Source organism: Arvicanthis niloticus, chromosome 4 (genome assembly GCF_011762505.2).
Source record: "Arvicanthis niloticus isolate mArvNil1 chromosome 4, mArvNil1.pat.X, whole genome shotgun sequence".
Taxonomy (NCBI): domain Eukaryota; kingdom Metazoa; phylum Chordata; class Mammalia; order Rodentia; family Muridae; genus Arvicanthis; species Arvicanthis niloticus.
The window spans coordinates 115,115,303-115,135,841 of record NC_047661.1 but is presented as its reverse complement, the minus strand read 5'-3'; the positions used below and the strand labels follow the sequence as shown (position 1 = coordinate 115,135,841).

Here is a 20,539-nt window from a genome sequence, read left to right as displayed (position 1 = left end):
GTCTGTCCCCAGGCCAAACCTTACGATCCACTAGCCAAGGAAAAAGATGGACTCCCAAGTTCCTTCCATGGGAGAAGGAGAACAGAAAGCAAGCTTGAAAAGTGACAGATTCCATCCTTCAGGGAACACATCCTGGACCTGACAACACCCTTCTCAGGTGACAGTGACCCAGAGCATGCCGTGACAGTGGGGTGCTCTCTTGAAGTCCCTGTTCACGAGCCCTCCTTAGGACGCTGGTGTCGTTGATGACCCTAAAGATGTTGCCTATACATACTCACACAGGTAAGAGGTATCAGGGCCTACATCTGAGCCCAAGCTGTCTCTTACCCACTGCAGCATTCTCTGCCAAGCCTGGGAGTGGGGAAGGAACAATGGAAATAAAGAGAAGTCTGTTTTTCACAGACTATGTCTTTAATCCTCTCCGGAGCTCATCGATGCAAAACAAACAAAGATTCCACGGATATTTGCATCCCATAATAAAAATACAAAACAGGACATATGTGAGCTCAGAGATGCTTTATCACCCCCACATCTTCAAACACCTAATAGCTTTCTTAAATATCGGAGACAACAATCTCAAACAACGCCTATGCGATCTAGCTTAATCTACTCAATATGCAGCTTATGTGCCAATTAATTGTGTTGCTGCTAACTTAACAGCTGCATATGGAGTCCATATGAGGCAGAAGTTTCTTGGCCGCTCATTCCAGAGCATGAGAGTAATACATAATAAATAACCTGAATAGTTACTTAACATAAGCAAGGTTGATGTTAATCAAAATGACTGAGCCAAAACTGTCAAGTCGAGCCAAATGGAGTGAAGGAATGGGGACTTGGCAGCCCTGGGGATTCGACGCTCAGGCATCCTACCAACAGCACTGCCAAATGCCACCTCCACCCCAGATCAGTGTGTAAATGGTATACAGACATCCTCGCCACTGGCCCCGGCTAAAACCTGACCCGTGAGCGAACCCACAGGGACTCCCACTCTCCCTGTCTTTGCACGCTGACCCTACAGGTGAGGCTGAGGGCATCTCAGACCAAAAAAAAAAAAAAAAAAAAAAAAAAGCCCTGTCCCGTTTTATAACTTGCAGCTGGAGGATAGAAATCCTTAGAAGAGCAGAAAGATGACTGGTAGGTAACAGAGACTAGATGATTTTTCATGTCCTTTTCAACATGTGACTCCTAAGGTTACATAATCAGGTCTGCAGAAGGCCAGTTAAAGCATGGTCCCTCCCAGTACTCTGCCCTAGATAGACCTACTAAAGAACAACGAATCAAATGTTTGCACAACCATTCCTGTTTAAAGGAATCCCAACCTTCTATTCTTTCCGCAGCAGGCTAACTTTTTTCTTTCTTTTATTTATTTATTTTTTTTTAAAAGACTAAGTGGGGTTTAGCTTCCCCTTAAGAAGATCCTCTGCGTCCTCAATTCTGGAGTTAAAGTCAGAGAAAGGATGGGGCAGGAGAGGGGAGATTCCGCCGGAAGGAACTTCAGAATTAAAACTGTGCTTTCAAAGCTGCGCAGCAATGACGGATGAGCGTGGGTCGTCCCAGTTGTGACGACGTAATCTCGCAGTTCAGGGCGAGATTATTATACACATCATATCTACACTTCCTCGTCCCATCTATGAATCAGAAACACAGCAGTGTTCTTTCTGTGTGTGTTATAAATACTGACGCTGATTCAATAAATAAAATTAATTTTATTCAAGTAAATATTGAACCTCTAGACCTCTATATTCTGGAACTTCAAAAGATTAGTTTCATCAGGTCTGGTAGCTCATGCTATAATTCCAACACTGGGAAGGCCGAGACAGAAAGATTGCTGTGAGTTTGAGACCAGCCTGGGCTAGCTTGTCTCAAACAAATAAACAGAATGTCCCACAAAGTTTGAAATTTTCTATTATGCTCTGATAAAGACATTTTCTTCTCTCACCATGAATAAAAATGTTTAGAGGTCAGGTAACAGTAATTCCAATCATTACTGTACATATCTTTGCAAAGACAGTACTTATCTGTATTTAAAAGAATCCAAAGATTTATATTGGTGTTTAACAGCCATCAAATGATATATATCTATATTTAAATTAAATTGAAATATAAGAGATATTTCCAGGTTGGTTTGGTGCCTTCCATTCATTTTTAAAATGTTGATTCTTCATCTTCAGGAAAAATAAGTAAGACACTACTTCAAACTTTTATATAGTTGTTTCAAACTCTCGCCAGAAAGCAATTGAAAACACTCTAAGTATACAGCGAGAATACCAAGAATGATTAAATTTTGCAGACTTAAGGAAAAATGAAAATGCCATATACAGTTAGATCATCCAGACAGCTCTTCAGTCAATTTATTCTCAAGACCAGCAGGCAAAGCGAAAGGAACCAGAACCAAAGAAGCACTGTTTTCCTTAGGATTCCTGCTATGACATTCAAGATCTAGGAAGTTTGCAGAGCTGTTCCCCTTGAGCTGTCACAGGGGCAGTGGCTGCCCTTCCGTGAACAAGTGGGGTATAACCAACAAAACAGAAAATCAGGAAATCCCAGCTACAATGTTCAGCACAGAGAGCCGTAGTCAAGGGCTCGGAAAATGAGATGGGAGCTATGGTTTTGCAAAGTTCCTTATCACTGGCAATTCCTTCTCTTAAAAGTACACAGTTTCTCAAATGCCTGCAGGAGGTTTATCGATTTTACTTTCTTTCCCTCTTTCTGGTTGACTGAAACCAGTGTTTATTCACAAGGTATTGCTCTGTATGCTGAAAACACTTATTCTAAATGTTGTCCTGGGGGGGATGGGGGGGAAGACACTAGTAAAGTCAAAACAGATGCTTAAAGGGTAGTGATGTAACAGTATCCACTTCAAAGTGAAGTTAAAGTCATAGCCTTACAGATGACTGGAGGGAAACTCTAAGATGACTGGCTGGCTGGCTGGCTGGCTGGCTGGCTGGCTGGCTGGCTGGCTGGCTGGTTGGCTGGTTGGTTAGTTGGTTGGTCGATGGGATGGATGGATGGATGGTGGGTTGGATGGATGGATGGTTGGTTGGTTAGATGGATGGATGGATGGATGGATGGATGGATGGATGGATGGATGGATGGATGGATGGTGGGTTGGCTGGCTGGCTGGATAGATGGATGGTTGGTTGGTTGTTTTGGGGCATTTGTTTGCTGCTTTCAGCATTTGGATAGGAGTTTCCAGTTCCAGTTGAATCCAATTAAAGTATTACTAGGATTATGAGCATCCTTACTTCAAAATTCTATCAATGTTTTTATATTGCTTTCACAGTAGAAAAGCACACAGTAAGTGCCTGTTTTTTTTTTTTTTTTAAAGTCCATAAAATAAGACTTATTCCCATGTTGAACCCAACAGTAAACAGGAGAAGGTGGAGCCTCCTAAGACAGACTTTGGAAACATTTAAGGTTAACCTCCTGTGAGTCTGAGATATATCCCCAAGTTATTTTTCCCTTTGTGCCTCAACTCTAACTATTCAGTGACCATGGGATTCACAAGTTTTCAGAAGTGGAGGAGACTTCTGCTCCCTGTGCCCAGCACTCTAAAGAAACAGAACACAGAAAAGACAAACATGTCAACACATTCTGCAAACAAAGCACCTCCAGAAACTGTAACTTTCAACTCATAAACACATATGGCCTTGCAAACTGCTTAAACATGGGGTTTCCCAAAGTAAGATTCCTAGAGATGTGGGGTCCCAGAGGAGACAACTTCAAACCATGGCCATAAGTAACCCTGAGTGAGGAGGCTCTTTCCGCTCCAGTCTCTTCATTCTTTGCTCTAGTCAAGGAGATATTCTTCATTTGATGCCAAAAATGCCAAATACTGTTACACCTGGTAACCTCTCGTATAACAAAGGAAGCAAGCCTATGGCTCGGTCTGCCAGCAGTTTCCGACAGCTACCTACAAGTAAATAGGTCATATTTTTGTCACTGTGTGCCTCTGAGTAGAGATATTTTTAAATTTTTCCCTCTTAAATAGTATATTTAATATTTAAGCACAGAACTGATTTAAAAGAAAAGAATACACTTAAAATGGACCGATCCTTGTGACTCAAAATGTCATCATCAGACTGGAAGCATCGAGTGAGAGACTGCTCAAGGTACATGCCACATCACGGGTCCCTTTCCTGACTACCGAACCCAGGTAAGGAGTCCCACACAACACGCAGGCACCTGAAAGACTCTGTGAAGACACAAGTTTGTCCAAGGCCATGCTACTCTTACAATGCCTGGCCCTTGGAGCTTGCACTTGGAATCATGGGGAGTAAAGGGGTTGGGGGTACAGGGTCTTCAGCATACCTTCTACGTGGCAACTCAGTAGCAAGGTTCTTTATGCCCCAGCCCTGTGACTCCTTTCCTTCAAGGGAAAAGGGAGACTAGCCAGAAGGAAGACTGTGGTGAAATACAACAGCTGGTGCCTTCTATGCCAGGTGGCTATATTGAGATACAAGTACACAGCACATCACATTTATGTACCAGAGAAGCCAGTCAGTCAGTCACACAGATGAGTGGCTCAATCCTTCAGTGATCTGGGTGGTGCAGGCCAAAGCCTAGCTGGGCATCCCCTGAAAGGGCACGTGAGGGGAACTCACAAGTCATTGCTATCATCTCTGGCAGGGTTTTTATTTATGTGTGTGTGTGTGTGTGTGTGTGTGTGTGTGTGTGTGTGTAAAATAAAACATGGCACTGATATGCAGTGTTTACATTACAGTGAAAAGCTGAAACTGTAGTCAGGCCACCTAGAGAGCTTCAGAATACATTTAACAGGTGCTAATAAAAATAAAGTACTTCCAATCGCCAACCTACCCCCTCAGTAACAGAGCTGAGCTTCCGAAACCTGGCATCCTGGTACAAAATTCTAATATGGGGCAGTATAGTTTTGCAAAGAAAATGAAGGTTCGCTCTAACTAGCTGTGACGGTTTGTCTTCCTTGTCAAGCTGACTGGATCACCTAGAAAACACAAGAGCCAGCACTCCACTTTCTCCACACCTTGGCCTATCCAAATGTGAGGAGGTCTAGCCATATGATCACCCAGCCATAAACATGCCATGCCTCCCCCACCATGATGGACTATACCTTTGAAATGTGAGCAAAAAGAAATCTCTCTCCCTTTAACTGTCTCTCGCAGGTATTTGGTCACAGCCATAAGAAGGTAACGAATTCACTGGGTACTGGAAGTAAGAAATTAACAATAAATAAACAATAGCTATGAATTCACGACCTTGTCTTCATGATAGGAATGTTGTTCTATCCAGGACAGTATGAAGAGCACTGTGAACATCAGCTGGATCTATTTCTCTTCAGTTATTCTGAGGATAGACGTATGCAGACAGAATATTACAGAGAACAAAAAGTGGATGTTACACACTACGATTATCTTAATGGTCCTGAAGAAGGGATGGAAAGTCAACAAAAGACATGATGGTGGTGAGAAAGCAGTAGCAACTGCTAATACAGATAGGACATTCCAGGCAGCTTACACACATCTTTCCTCTCATCCTCACGACTGAGATAGATTCTAGGTTTTAATAGTCCCGTTAAGAATATTAATTAACCAGTGGTGTCATATTCCTTTAATCCCAGCACACAGGAGGCAGAGGCAGGCAGATCTCTGTGAGTTCAAGCCCAGTATGGTCTACATAGTAAGTTTCAGACTAGGCACAGATACACAGTAAGACTATGTCTCAAAATAGGGGAAAAAGGGGAGTATAAATGGCTGGGGATGTATCTTTTTTATTATTATTATTTTTATTAGTAACTTTTTAAAATGTTAATCAAAGGCTTTATAAGTTTGGTAATGCTCAATAACAAGATGCCCACACAATCAGGAGTATAACCCAATACCCAACCTAGATATACCAACTACCTTTGACTGGCAGAGACACACGAACATCTGGCTGGCTGGCTGGCTTGCTTGCTTAGCACTTGTGAAATACTGCATTCAAATGCAGGTCCTAGCACTAAAAATAATATTAAAACTACTACTAAATGTGCCGTTTTGCAAAAGAAGAAAAGACTTCACCAGCAACTAGATAATTTGTCTAAGGTCCCAAGACCTACTGGACGCAATGAAGTTTTAAGGTTGCTTGGGAGAAATATTAACACTGGGAGTAACTTTTTGTTAGAAGCAAAACATTATTCTTTGAGAAATGCTTAGGGCAAGGGCTCCTCTTTTATTAGGACTACTTAATTGAGTACAAAGCATTAAAATAGCTGGCCTGAATATTTATTAGAGCACCAGCTGTTCCCTCCAGATTTTTAGAAATTCAAGCCTTGGTGCCAAGAGTAATTTGGAAAGAGCATTGGGCAAGTAGACGAGCCTGTGTCATGCAACCTACATGTAGACAGCAAACACTTGCTGGAAGCAGGCAGAGTATCGCCATGCCTGCAGTGAGGTGGCAAACTGTCCTACCACGCACTCCTGAAACAACTCTGCTAATAAGATTGGTGACTATACATTTTTAAATTACACCTTAGAATTCATAATTAGCAATACCCTACACACATACAGACAACACCGGGGTTTTTTGTTTGTTTTTTGTGTTTTTGTTTTTGTTTTTGTTTTTGTATGCCACTTTGGTTTTAAGCTTTTTATTTGTTTTCAATTCTAGGAGATGGTCCAGCCCCAGTGAAGTGAAATGTCTCGGATAATGGAGATTTTTATTCAAAACTTCAACTTTTTCAAAATATCTCCACTTTAGGTACCTGGCTATAATGAAAATATGTAATTTTTAAGGGGTTGGGGAAGGAAGAAAGAGACTAGGGGGTGGAAAGAGGGGCAAAAAGGGAGGAAAGGGAGGGAGGGAAAAAGGAGGGAGAGAAGAAGGGAGAGATGTGGGGGGAAAGGGAGGAACCTCCTCTATGCAAAATGATCTGGATATTATTCACTGAAACTTCTTTGCAAAGACAAAGAAGACATCACATTTGCCTGCCACGTTTGTTTCGCTGTCACCTGTCCTGGTGGCTATACTGATGAGCTGGATCTGGGAGAAGGAATGCCCCTTCCACGCACTGTAGCAGAGGTACCTCTGTCAAGGCCTCCCTCTGAAGACAGTGTTCTCAACATCAGAAGGCTGGGCAGCCCAGGGCACGGCAGCTGGCAGGAGGAGCTGCCGTGGCTGGGAGGTTGGTGCTTCAGAGGGAGGACTGTGTGCGGCAATCAGCTCACCATCTGTGGTTACCCGGGCAGACCCCACAGGCGGGTGCAGAGCTCGCCACGATGCCTGCTCTAACTGGCTCCCTTCCCTCTACGGCCCTGCCTGTTGGCATACCCTCTGCGGCACACGCTCTCTTTAAAGACATGCTCTCATTTTGTTTTTAGGGCCCGTGGGTTTAAAAATAAACTGGCACTTTTGGATTAATAAGAAATTCCTTGAGGGATTAACTGGGCTACATTTTTTTTATCCCCGTAAGTGAATAATAGCAGCTTCCTGTGCTGGTGCAATCAATCAATCACCCTTCTGCAAGTACTTGCACACCCATCTGCCTCCTTCAAAAACGGAAGGGAGGGTCAAGACACCTCTCTCCCACCCTGAAAAATAAACCACAGCCTGGGTATTTGAGTCATCTGTAAGAGGTTGTTTTTTTTTTTTTTTTTTTTTTTTAATATAACACTAATTCCACCCTGTCTGGACCTACTGAACCAGATGCCCCAATGTAGAGTTTGAAGTTTTTCTAGCTTGCTGGTGTCCAGAGGGAGGTAAAATTACAAATCGTCATATCCTCCAGAAGTTTCATCACCCACTGGTGAACACTGAAAGAGAAAATTCCATCTGAGCACCACTGTTTCATTTACTCACATACTCACTAACTCCCTGTCATCTAACCATCTACTACCTGCCTACCATTTTGATTTTTGTCACTGAAGGGGATCCAAGCCAAGACCCTGTGCATACTGAGCAAGAATGCCACCAGTGAGCTACAGCCTCTGTACCAACATACCTTAGCCATCTAGGCTTCCATGACTGGGAAGATGAATCCCATGGACTTCTAAAGGGTATAATGCTTTCTTCTCCTCCTCTTCCTCCTCCTCTTCTTCCTCTTTCTTCTCCTCCTCTTCCTTCCTCCTTCTCTTCCTCTTTCTCCTCTTCTTCCTTCTCATCTTTTTCCTCCTCTTCTTCCTCCTCCTCCTTTTCCCCCTCCTCCTCCTTTTCCTCTTCCTCCTCTTCCTCCTTCATCTCCTCTCCTCTAATTTAAGCAGAAACACTTTGCTGTGTTCTATACCACATTGAGTACGACAGTCTTCAGTGCAGCTTCTGTGCTACTGAGAGGAGGTGGAGCCTTTACATGGGGTCTTCTCTGGAGGAAGTTGGGTCATTGGAGGCATAACCTTGAAAGGGATCCTAGACCATGACCCTTCTCTGCCCTCTACCTATGACTCAACTACCACGGCAGGAGTAGCTTCTCCCTCTACACACTCCTACCATGATGATCAACTCTGCTTTGTTAGACCAAAAGCAATAGGACCACAGAACCATGGACCTCTGAAACTGTGAGCCAGAACCCTTTCATCCTCCTAAGTCAGTTAGCTACCTCAAGTATTTCCTCAGAGTGATGCAAGGCTGACTAACACCCACCCCCAAGAAAAACACCCGATGGAATTCCAAAATAATAAAACTAACAGCCAAGCTTCTCTGAAGAGAGAGACACACCTACTCAACCTCCCCCATGTAGAACACGCCTTATTGGTGCTGCTTAGTTTGAAAAGCAATGGGCCAGAATAGCCATTTAAGTAGGAGATCTATGTGATACCAGGTCCGAACTGAAAACTGTAGGGTAAAGGTTAAGGTTTCAGAGATTAGTGTATACCCTGGGTGGATAGACTTGGCAGAAGTTCATTGAAAAGAAGACAGAAGGTTGAACTCTCTAGAAATTCAACCTGAGCCAGCAACATTCCCTGGTTGTTGGGATATGAGTATATATAGTATGCCTGGGTTAATAACTAATGTTTACACTGGGAGATTTGCCTCTTACCAAGTGCTTTCACATGTATAATCTCATTTAATACAAGATGACGACTCTGGAAATGCAGTTGCCCAGCCTTTCAGATGAGTAGCTAAACTCAGCTCTCTAATGTGAGAGTAATTTCTCCCAGGCCAAATCAGCAGAGTCTGGCTCAAGACGAAGCTCTGTGGAGAAGGGGAGAGCTCAAGGGTAACTGCCCTCTAGAGGGACTGAACGACTTGTGGAAAACTTGTTCCATTCTGGTCCCTATATTAAGGAAAGTGCATGCAAATGAGACCTTGGGCAGAACATCATGACCAGAGGCTGTGACCAGGCCAGAGCACAGCCTGTCCATGAGACACAAGAAGGACCTGGGATCCTCCAAAGATGAAAAATGGCTTTAGAAAAGATACCAGGGCTATTTTAAAATAAGGAAGAAGCATGGGAGAGGAATATAAGTTTCTGGGTAGAACCAAGCAAGGCAGCCTTCTTATAAAGGCACAGGCAACAGAAGGCTGCTGCAGGAGCCTGGAACTCGCACCATAGGAAGAAGGAAGTCCCATGAGGGTGAAGAGCTGTGGTCTGGGATGCCTGTACCCTGGCAGGTAAGAGCAAAGGGCTGGGGGTCAGGATCCTGGGAAAGACAGGAGAGAGGGCCAGAGGGCCAGAAGAATAAATGTAAATCTGCAGCTGCTGGGGGTGGGGATCTGGGGGGAATCTCTAGGAAGTTCCACAGACCTGGGGTGGGGGAGGCTACAGGAGTCAATTTAGATGACCTTAGCCAAGAGACACATAACAGTGAAGATATGGAACCTGAAGAAGACACCTCCTGTAGCTAGGCAGGACCCCCAGAGGAAGGGTACGAACACCAACACAACTCACAAATTTTGACCCAAAATTTGTCTTGTCTAAAAGAAATGCAGGAACAAAAATGGAGCAGAGACTGAAGGAATGGCCAAGCAATAACCGGCCCAACTTGAGGCCTATCTCACAGGTAAGCACCAATCCCTGACACTATTAATATTTTGTTTTGCTTGCAGACAGGAGCATCGATAGTTTAAGTGTCCTCTAAGAGGCTCTATCCAGCAGCTGACTAAAACAGATTCAGATATCCACAGCTAAACAAAGTTGGCATCTGGTGACTCTTATGGAAGAGTTGGGAGAAGGACCGAAGGTCCTAAAGGGTACAGGAACTCCATAGGAGGACCAACAGAGTCAACTAACCTGGATACTTAGGAGCTCTCAGAGACTGAGCCACCAACCAAAGAGCATACATGGGCTGGACCAAGGCCCCCAGTACATATGTAGCAGACGTGCAGCTCGGTCTCCATGAGGGTCCCCCAACAACTAGAGTGGGGGTGTCTCTAAAGCTATTGCCTGTCTGTGGAATCCATTCCCCAACAGGGTTGCCTTGTTTGCTCTCAGTGAGAGAGGATGCACCTAACCCTGCAGAGACTTTATGTGACCCCTCCAGGATCAGGAGGGGATAGCCAGGGCCCCCCACCCTCTCAGAGGAGAAGGGGGGGGAGATGGGGGAGGGACCCTGTGGAAGGGGATCCTGGGGGCAGGAACTGGGATATAATTAATAAATTCACTTTTTTTAAAAAATAGCAAAGGGTTGGTTACTTTTCTTATCACTGTGACCAAATACCTTACAGAAGCAACTTATAGAAGAAGGGTTATTTTGTGTTCATTGTTGAAACATACAAAGATGGAAAAGAAGCCATAAAATGCTGCTGACATACATTAATTACTGGTATGAAGTCAAGGAGAAATGGGCTAATCTATAGCTTCAAAGGGACTTGCCAAAAAAATAGTTATAAGTTGCCAAAGCAATAAAAGTAGCTATGTGAGTGGAGAGGCTTGGCAGGCGAAACATCTAAAGCAACAACCGCTTCCACCTGATGAGACGCCACAGAAGCAAAGCATCCCTCCTGAACGCTGCCTCCTCAGAACACACAGCCAGAGCCTACGCTTGAGGAGGCCACAGGCAACCCACACTGAAAGCAGCCAGCACTGCCATTCATAAGCCCCTGATAGTGAAGGACTGAATGAGACTTAACAGATAGAACCTGACATAACGTGTCATTCTGGCCTGAATTCCATTGCTTTAAATGGCATTACTGAGACTGGGAGAGTGAAGGAGACCCAAGGCCTGGGAGGTAGATATGAGTAATTTTCTTGCTTTGATGGTGGTACTGTGGCTATCAAGGAGAGAATCCTTCGAGACAAAATTCACACTGTGTTTGTGAAAGCCATTAGGCGGACAACTTCCCATTAGGCGGACAACTTCCGCCTTAACCGTGGTAAAAAAAAAACAAGTTGGGAAACTTAAAAAAATGTATGAATAACATGTCTGAAGTAGAAAACTTTATCACTTGTTTCCTCTAACCTTTCCTGTAGGTTTGAGATATATGTTAAAATTCAAGTGCAAATTCAACACCAGGAGGCTTGGAGAGATGGCTCTGTGATTCAGAGTGCTGACACTCACACGGTGGCTCACAACCATCTGTAACTCTGGTTCCAGGGGGATCCAACATCCTCCTCTGGCTTCTGCAGGAACCAGGAATGCATGCGGTACACAGACATACATGCAAGCAAAGCATCCATATGCATAAAAAATTTAAATATTTTTAATTAAAAAAGAAAAATCAACAGTAAATTAGGAGGCTGAAAATTTCAGAGACAATGCATCTGGTTTGAAGACAAATGCAACTCTCTAACTAAATGTTCCAAAGACAGATTCCCCTTAGATGCTGGCTGTCTGTTCTGGAAGAAAAGGCTTCCTTGGCTGGAAAGATAAATCCCACGGGTTTTCTCAACATTCTGAAACTCATTCATTCAACAAGCAGTTATTAAATACCTATGTGTTCCAGCAACACATGACACACGAGGCTTAAGAACAGGATTGGGAGATGGTCCTCACACAGGAAGCCCTCATCATCCCGTACTGAACAATAAGTTAGAATTCTGAAGCTAGTCATCTTAAGGCAGTCAGTATTATGCATAGAAATAAACATGACTCAAAAAAAAAACCCTCATTAATACTCTAATTGTCATTTATAAATTTTTCAACAGTCTGCATAATAATTTATTATCCTAGCATACCCTTTAAGAACATTCCATCCTAAACTTTTCTTGTGTGTGCTTGTGGGTGGTGTTAATTGTGGCATATGCAAAAAAACTTTATCACTTTTCAATTATGAACAGATGTAAATGACTTACTTGATGTTTAATTTTAGAATAACAAGCATCTTCTAAAATAAGTTTCAGACTGAGAAACTGGGGCTCCAGCTACAGAACAGACTTAACACTCCCAAAGCGAACCCTGCAAGTGCTCCAACACCACAAGAGCCGTTTCACATCTCTGTGCTCCAATTTCTTTTATTGGTCACAAAAATATCACCATATGTTTTCGTCAGATACTTTTACAGGCTTTTAAAAGGGACATCATAATGGTAATGCTGTGGTTTTTTGAAAACACACACGGTTCTAGGCACAGCAGACTGTATCTAAAACCTTGGCTACTGGTCAGAGACTGGGGAATATCTCATGGGCTGAAATTAGAGACCACGCTGGGTTAGACAGCAAGAAGCCATGTACAAATCAAAAGAGCACATTGCTTTCCCCAGTTGTAAGGAAAGACATGCCAATCTGAACGTTAGGACAGAGAGACCCAACTAACTGAGATCCCCGTTGCAACTTTTATGCAGGGCGGAATGTTAACTGGTTCTCCAACTTTTGTCATTGGCTCCATTTTAACCTTCAAGAACATCATCCATGGAGAATGCATCAGCCCCACAGTGAACCCCTGGAAGAGGCGAGATGCTAAGTGTGTCTGACCCTCCTCCTCTAAGGTCTATATACCTTCCCTATGTGACACTTCCATGACCCAACTCCTCTGAGGTCTGCACACTTCCCTATGTGGCACTTCCAAAGTTTTCTTCCTACCCTCTCCCTGAAATTCAAAAGGCAATTGAGACTCCCATATGGTTGCCATCGAAGCTAACAGATGTCTAGCAAGTTAAAACAAAAATTACGACTTATAAACGGCTGATGTACCATCATTCCAGAACATCTAGAAATTTATACTGAATCATAAGATAAGACATCCTACTTAGTGCCCCACCCCGACACCCAAGATTCCTTGAATCTCCCTCCTCTTTGAATGTAAACCCCATGGAAACAAACCATATGCAACTTTCTGCCATCTACTCTGGATAAACCTCCACCTGCAACACAAAGCAATATCTGAAAACACACCAAAGAGACATTTGGCTTCAGCCAACAACTGTTCTAGCCCTTGGACAGCATGGAGAAGAAAATATCAAGTGGTCCTACCAACCAACTCAAGGCTTCTGCTGACCAATCTGTCAATGTTTTCTAAGAAATCATTTCCAACAATGGCTGACATTCACATATCTTAGTGCTGTGATAAAACACCATGAACAAAAGCAACTAGGGGTGGGAAGAATTTACTTCTCTTGCAGTTACATATAACAGTTCATGAAGCAAGACAGAACCTGGAGGCAGGAGCTGATGCAGAGACTATGGAGGAATGCTGCTAACTGGCTTGCTTGTCATACCTTGTTCACCATGACTTGCTCATCATGGCTTGCTCAACCTGCTTTATTATAGCACCCAGAACCACTAGGCCAAGAATAGCAATACCCACAATGTGCTAGGCCCTCCTACATCAATCACTAATTAAGAAATTGCCCTACAATCGGACCTTAGAGGGGCATTTCCTCAGTTGAGGTGCTCTCCTTTCAGATAGCTGTAGCTTGTGTCAAGTGGACATAAGACTAGCCGGCTCACTGCATAACCTTCCACAAAGTGACCTTGACATTTCCCTATCCAAAGACGGAACCTTCAATTGAGCAGACTCTATGAGGACTTTGACTAACGTGCCAAGTGGCAGCACAGTTAAACTGCCTGGAAGCTGCTTCAAGTCTCAGAGAATCCATGTGCCGTGCTACAGCTGACAACCACAGCTGAGGTAAGCATCACCTGCCAGTCACAGGTGAGCAGCAGCCCGGGTTCCCCACCCAAAGGAAACATCAAAAAACTCCAGCCTCTGCTCACGGCAACTGCATAGAGGCCCCAGATTAGAAGTCTCCCTAAGGGGAACAATTGTGAACTACAATAATGAGGTTTTGTTTTGAACTTCTAAAGTCTGGGGGCTTGTTAGGCAGCAGTAAGTAACCAGGATGTTGGCTTTCACTTACTTTCTGAGAAACAGTTAAGAGTCAAGGTCCAGAACAAAACATCTACAGATGGTCTGTGACAGGATAGAGGAATTAACTCCCCAAAGGACTGACCTTAAAACAAACCCCTCTTCCCTTCTCTCCTCCACCCCAAAGACAACTCAGTGTTTCTGAGACATATCTTCCTCTGGTGACACCCTCAATAAAATCAATTCCTGCTGGCTTGAGTTCTTCCAATATAGAGCAAGAAAAACAAGGTTTTCCCCACCACCCTGTGCTAACTAAGAAGAAAGGAATCTGTACAAGATGTTGACTTTCTTACTCACAATATCAGCACTGTTATATAAAAGAATTAGGATCTTACACATGAAGCTGTAATTCTAATAATAAAAATACAGCTAATGACTCTGAGCGCCCGTCACACTTGAGATCGAGGGGAGAGACAGGGAAATATGCGGCCATACCAATAACTCAACAAGCAAGAAAACTTCAGTGAAAGGCTTTTTTTCTTTAAATGAAAAAAAAAAAAAAAAAAAAACATCAAAGAAGAAATGAAAAACGAATTAGCCTGTGAGCATGTCTAGTAAAGGACTGTCTATAACTAAGCAAATTTCCAGTGCATGCCTTTTTCATTACAGACTACTGCTCATCCCTCAGATTGTGTCTTGCCTGGCATATTAGAACTCAACAAAGTCTTTGTTAGAAACAGGAAGAACCTCACGATTCAACCAAATTCTTCATTCTAATAGCTGAGGAACGAAGGCCCAGGGCAGTTAACTGATTAACACAGTCAGAGTACTGATTAGCAAGAGATCCGAGCTGTCACATCTGCCACTGTGTGTTCCCTCTTATTTTACAAGAACTATTACGTTCAAACGCCGTCAATGAATTTCGAATTTAGTCAATGTGAAGACGAAAGATCAGGAGCCCGTGGTCTCAGTTACCAATTCCTCCGTCAGAACTGTACAGCTGAAGGGTCAACTCTGCTATCCTGGGCAGGTTGGTGGCTGAAGACAGAAGTGTGCAGGGTTTTGCAGCTGCTGCCAGACCTCTGTTCACTAACATTTTGGTGTGGATTGCTTTTAACTATAACATGGGAGTTTTCCTGTTGATTTTTGCTAGAGCCCACTGGCCCTGATGAAATGGGGCATTTACATCGGAGATCATTTGGAGACAGTGAGCAGCGTGGAAGACTAGAAGTAGCCCTCAGCACTGTAAGGACAGAGAGAGGAAAGGACTTCATGGCCTCAGCCTGTTCTCTGACTCGCCACGAAACTACCTACTGCCCGCCCACAGAAATACTTCAAAATCAGACAAGATGTGGGCCCTGTTCTGGAACTCCCCATGCAAGCAATCTGCAATTTTGTTGAAGCTCTCCACAACTGAGGGGTTCTGCTGCAGCCTAATCCAGACACAGGGCTAAATTTGCCTTTGTGCTCTCTACAAAATTACACCAAACTGCCAGGGAAACGGTCCCCCAATCCTCTTTATTTCCCTTTCACTCCCCGCTATGAAAGTGCAGAGAAAGCCCGTGGGTGCTTTTTGTTGCCTGGTAGCTGTAATGTGCAACTTTTGGAAGGTTTGGAAGTGTTCAAGCAGAATGAAGAGGCCCAGGCACTCACACACACACAGACACACACAGACACACACACACACACACAGACACACACACACACCCGCAGCCCCATGTGAGGGTCCTTGCCTCTCGTAGTTCAGCTCAATCAGAATACCTCAATGGGAAACATGCCTACCCACCACTTTAAAACATTTCCAGAAAGGGTCCAGGAGAGAAGAAAAAAAAGAAGAAGAAGAAGAAAAGAAAAGAATTTCCTCTTGCTCTATTTGCTGGGGGGTGGGGGGGTGCTCTCAGGAACCATATATTACTACTGACAGAAAAAACAAAACTGCCCGTGAATGACTGTATATGGTATTTATTCCCACACTCCCTCATCAATCTGGTCCAGTCCTGGGGACAGATGACATGTTGACACAAAGTCCATTTCCTTTCCTTTCACAAAACACACATAAAAACACACACACTCTGAGAGAAAATTAAATAAGCTGGAAAGTGAGTGGAAGAGGGTGGAACATCAGATGTCTATAACTATCCTCACAGATGTGCATGTCGACAGCAAACAGCCACAATTAAGGGGAGTCCAAATTAAAACGCCCTGGATTCAGACCACTGGATCATTGTTTACCTCGCAGAAACTTGGGGATATCCCCACAGACCACAACCATCTTTACCTCCCATGGAGAGAGGGGTGCCTAGGAGGAAGGCAACCGGATGGGAAGAGGGGGACTGGAAAATAACATGGTTTGCCAACCAATGCCAACCAACCAACCAACGAACCATACCCCCCCACCCCCCACCCCCCACCCCCGCGCCTCTTGTCCTGGAGAACTCTTTGTCTGGTTGCTGAACACGTTTCTAAGGTCGCAGAAAAGAATCAAAACAAAAGAGTAGGGTCCCAGCCTGATTACAACAGGCGCCCCACACAAGGCAGTGCCAAGCAGAGCCCGGGTTTGGAGCCGGTGTGCAAGCAGCAGCTCACCTGCTTAGCCAGTAAAACAGGTCTTACACACCTTCTCCTTTGCATGTCTCCCAGGGTACCTAAAACCCGGCCCGCTGTGTGTCACCCCTTTAAAAAGGGAAGACGTGAGGCTCGCGCACACCGAAACATATGTTGACTGATGACTAGTTATTCCACAAGGATACACAGAGAAATAAATCCCTCCACCCAGCACGCCCACTTGGCCAGTCCATTATGCAAAGGGAGCGCTTTACTGCCTGAGAGGAGCATGCAGGACGTGTTATTTACGTGCACATTACAGAGCCACACATCACACAGCATCTGCAACCTACACAAAGCCCGAGATGGTGCAAGGAGATACACGCTGAGCACGGCACAGACCAGCCGCGGCAACACAGAGCGGAGCCCTCGGCCAATCAGATCGGCGCTGGAAGGTGGATCTCGGGGTCGGCTCTGCCCGATTAGCCTGCCCCATTATGACACCACGCTCTGCCCAACATCCAGATCCCACGGGAAGCAAATCTAATCTGTGTGCTCCCTCGTCTCTCAAACTGCCCAGCCGTCCTCCCATCCGTACCCAAGCTATTCACCCCCCCCCCGCCCCCTTAGTAAAAAAGAAAGAAAAAAAGAAAAGAAAGAAAAAAGCCACCCTGAGGCCTGGCTGCCCCCTGCCAGGCTTGGTTCCTCTTTTCACCTCCTCCGGGTCCTGGAAAGGATGAAGTGTTTCTCTCCCCCGCGCTCGAGCCGGGAAGGCGGAAGGTAGACGCCTCTCGCCGCGACTAAGGCAGGAACCCCAGGGGGTGGCGAAAAGTAAAGGCAGCGACCACGGCGGGGGACCGTTGCCCACCCATCCGCCACAGCACTTGGAAGCCCAGGAGCGCTCCAACTTACCCAAAATATGACATTGAAGCCAAAAATGAAGTATTTGATGCAACAACTGACTTCAGGACCCTTGTAGTGCTTCCCGGACATCCTCTGGGTTCATGAAGACACTTGCCCCGCCAGCCCGAGTTTGGAGCCCCGGAGCACCGCGGCTCGGAGCAGCCCGGCGAGCAATGGGGCACGCGGGGCTCAGCCGCGCGGACCGAGCGGATCCGGCACCTCCAGCCGCGGGCCTCCGAGGCCGCCGGGGCGCGGTGGCCACAGCCTCCGGGAATGCTCGTCGAACCAGCACGGAGCACAAAGCGGGAGCCCCGCGTCCGTGCGCCAGGCAGCGGGTCCGGCGCTCGGTCCCCGGGCTCCGGGCAGAGGCGGCCGCGCAGATGCCGGCGGAGACGCTGCCCGCCGCCCGCTCGCGCGCCTCCCACCACTCGCTCCGCCCGCCGCTCGCTCCGCCCGCCCCTGCCCGCTGCTCCGCCCGGCGCCTGGGTCGGCGAGGCGCGCGCGCGCTCGACTCGTGCTCGGGAGCTCCCGAGAGGCGGCCGCACGACGCAGCCGCGCCACCTCTGTCGCGCTCCGCGTGTCCCTCTGTTTCTTTGCCTCCTTGCTCCCCGCCCCTTCTTCCCTTCTTCTCCTTTGCGGCCGGGAGAGACGAGGGAGCGCCCAGCAGCGCGCTAAACTAGAGCAGCCAGGGCGGAGGGACCGACCCCGGAGGCTAAGATGCGGGTCCTTCTCTTGGCCACCAGCAGCTCTGGGGGTACCCTGAAAAAGAGGGGCTTCAGGGCGCGAGGGTTGGGTGAGAGCCCTCCTCCCAGCACACAGGCGCGCGCGCACACACACACACTCACACACACACTCACACACACAGAGGATCCCCTTGCTATCTAACCACACAGACCTCCTCCTGCACTGCTATGAGGAAGAGCGGACTCCTTGCCACCCAACAGCAAAGCAGAGGGTCGCGGGCGGGCTTTGTTGAGGTGCTCAAGAGGGATCTAGGAGTTAAAGAGGAGAGAATGGGGGAGTGGGCGTCTCAAAGGATACTCTGAATCCCTCCGTGACCAATCCATTCTTCCCAACTGCCAAAGAAACGAATGTCATCCAGCAAATGGAGGCGAGTAAGGGGAGCTGGCCCAGAGGAGTCCTGACCCAGGTCCACTTCCACAGCACGAACTTCTTCCCACCTTTGATGGAATATGGTCTAAGGAACGTAACTGCTTCCTATCTGAGGAAGGGATCGGGAGTTACATACTGGACTGTCTTCCTCTGGGAAATCACAGTTGTATTTATAGATGTAGGGCACTCCTGACCTCTGGGAGAGGACAGAGTAAAGGGTGGGAACTTTGAGAAGCACAGGTGAGCAGGTACCGGGCAGTTGTGTATGCCCACACTTCGGGCACTTTGCACAAGTGCAGGGAAACAGGGTTTTGTAGGAAAGAAAAGAAATGGCAGTTTGGAAGTGCGTGGCAACATCTAGGGGAATTTGCTTAAGTCTTCAAACACCCACGGTAGAAAAAGATAAGGATTTGCAGAACCACCCAGTGAGATTGGGCCCACAAATTTGCATGTTTAAGACGCTCCACAGGTGATAACACAGGGGTGGCAGTGGAGAAGTTGAGGTCCAAAGTCTCTTGCCTAGGATTTTGCTAAGTGACTCCCTCTGCCTTTTGCTAAAAATCTGCAACCTGCAGTCAAGCTCTGGTAAGGCAAGAAGTTTACCTGACCTGCAGTAAATTCTTTCTAGATGGACCTGGCTTTCAGGGGTGTTAAGGCTCTGTTACAATCACAGTTGTGAATGAGGGTACCCAAAAGGCAGGAGGACCAGGAACACTACTTACTCCATGCCATGTCGCTGGCAAGCAGTGATGAAATCTCCCTAGTTCCCTCCACCCAGCTCAAAGAGGCCTCCTTCCAGCAGTGGATTTCCTTATTAACAAAAAGCGAGCTGGCCAGCTTTGCCTAAGCCTACACATGCTGTTGTAATGCTTTCTGTATATAAATAGGTCTGCTGCCGCAGAACGCAGGAAAAGTCAGAGGAAAGGTCTCTCTTTAGCTATGTGACACCTTTCAAAAAAAAAAGGACTCGAATTAAATCCAACCGATGACTTAGCCTTATCCTTAAGTGATACCCTGAGGACCCTTGCCTTCACACAGGGATGGTTTCTCTTCACAACCACTCCTCACCAACGTGGCTCATTTTCGGCAACTTGATGAACCTTCTCTGACACATAATTATCACTCAGATCCAGAGCTGACTGGGGTCAGCCTTTGCTGCTGCATATCCATAGCTTAGATGAACGTCTAATGACACGTGTCTCTCATTAGAGCATCATACCACGTATTTTCTCTGTCCTAAGAAACCTTCTGGGCTCTGCCTACACATTCCACACTCCCCACCCCCGCCCGAGCCACTGATGTTTTGTATTTCCACAGTTTTGCCTTTGGGGGATGTCATATAACAGAAATGCCGGAGTGTGTCGTTTTCCTCCTCCGCCGCCACGAACCTAAAACATCTCTCAGAATAAAACCTTAAACATCAATAGACCACAGTGCTGTGTGTCTGCGTTGCCAGCACTTGGGAGGTGGGGGTGGGAGTGTCAGAGGTTCAAAGTCATCCTCGGGTACATATTAAATTCTGGACCACAGTGGGATACCTGAGAACCTATCTGAGAGAGAGAGAGAGAGAGAGAGAGAGAGAGAGAGAGAGAGAGAAGTTCAATGGAGAAGGTATAATTCAGATCACTCATTGGCAATTTGGAGAATGGCTAAAAAACAAAAGACAACAATAAAACACGAGTCGTCCCATATCACTTCATATAGCCCACATTACTTCTGTGAAGATTAATGCATTCAACATATTTTTAAGCAATGCACAAAGTAGAATATTTGCTAAACTTCTGGGTAGAAATATTCCTTGATGCAGGGCAACGGTACAAGCCTTTGATCCCAGGGCTCAGAAGATG

At 45.9% G+C, this 20,539-nt stretch overlaps 1 protein-coding gene across 1 annotated transcript in view; it reads right to left on the bottom strand.

Moving 5' to 3' along the window:
* The window catches only part of Tspan5 (tetraspanin 5), a 160,927-nt gene extending 142,913 nt beyond the window's left edge, over positions 1-18,014 (bottom strand). The window contains exon 1 of the mRNA XM_034499845.2: positions 17,589-18,014. Within this exon, the coding sequence (XP_034355736.1) occupies positions 17,589-17,669 (81 nt within the window). The 5' untranslated portion in view covers positions 17,670-18,014. The remainder of the gene's footprint in view (positions 1-17,588) is intronic.
* Between the last annotated feature and the right edge of the window lie 2,525 nt (positions 18,015-20,539).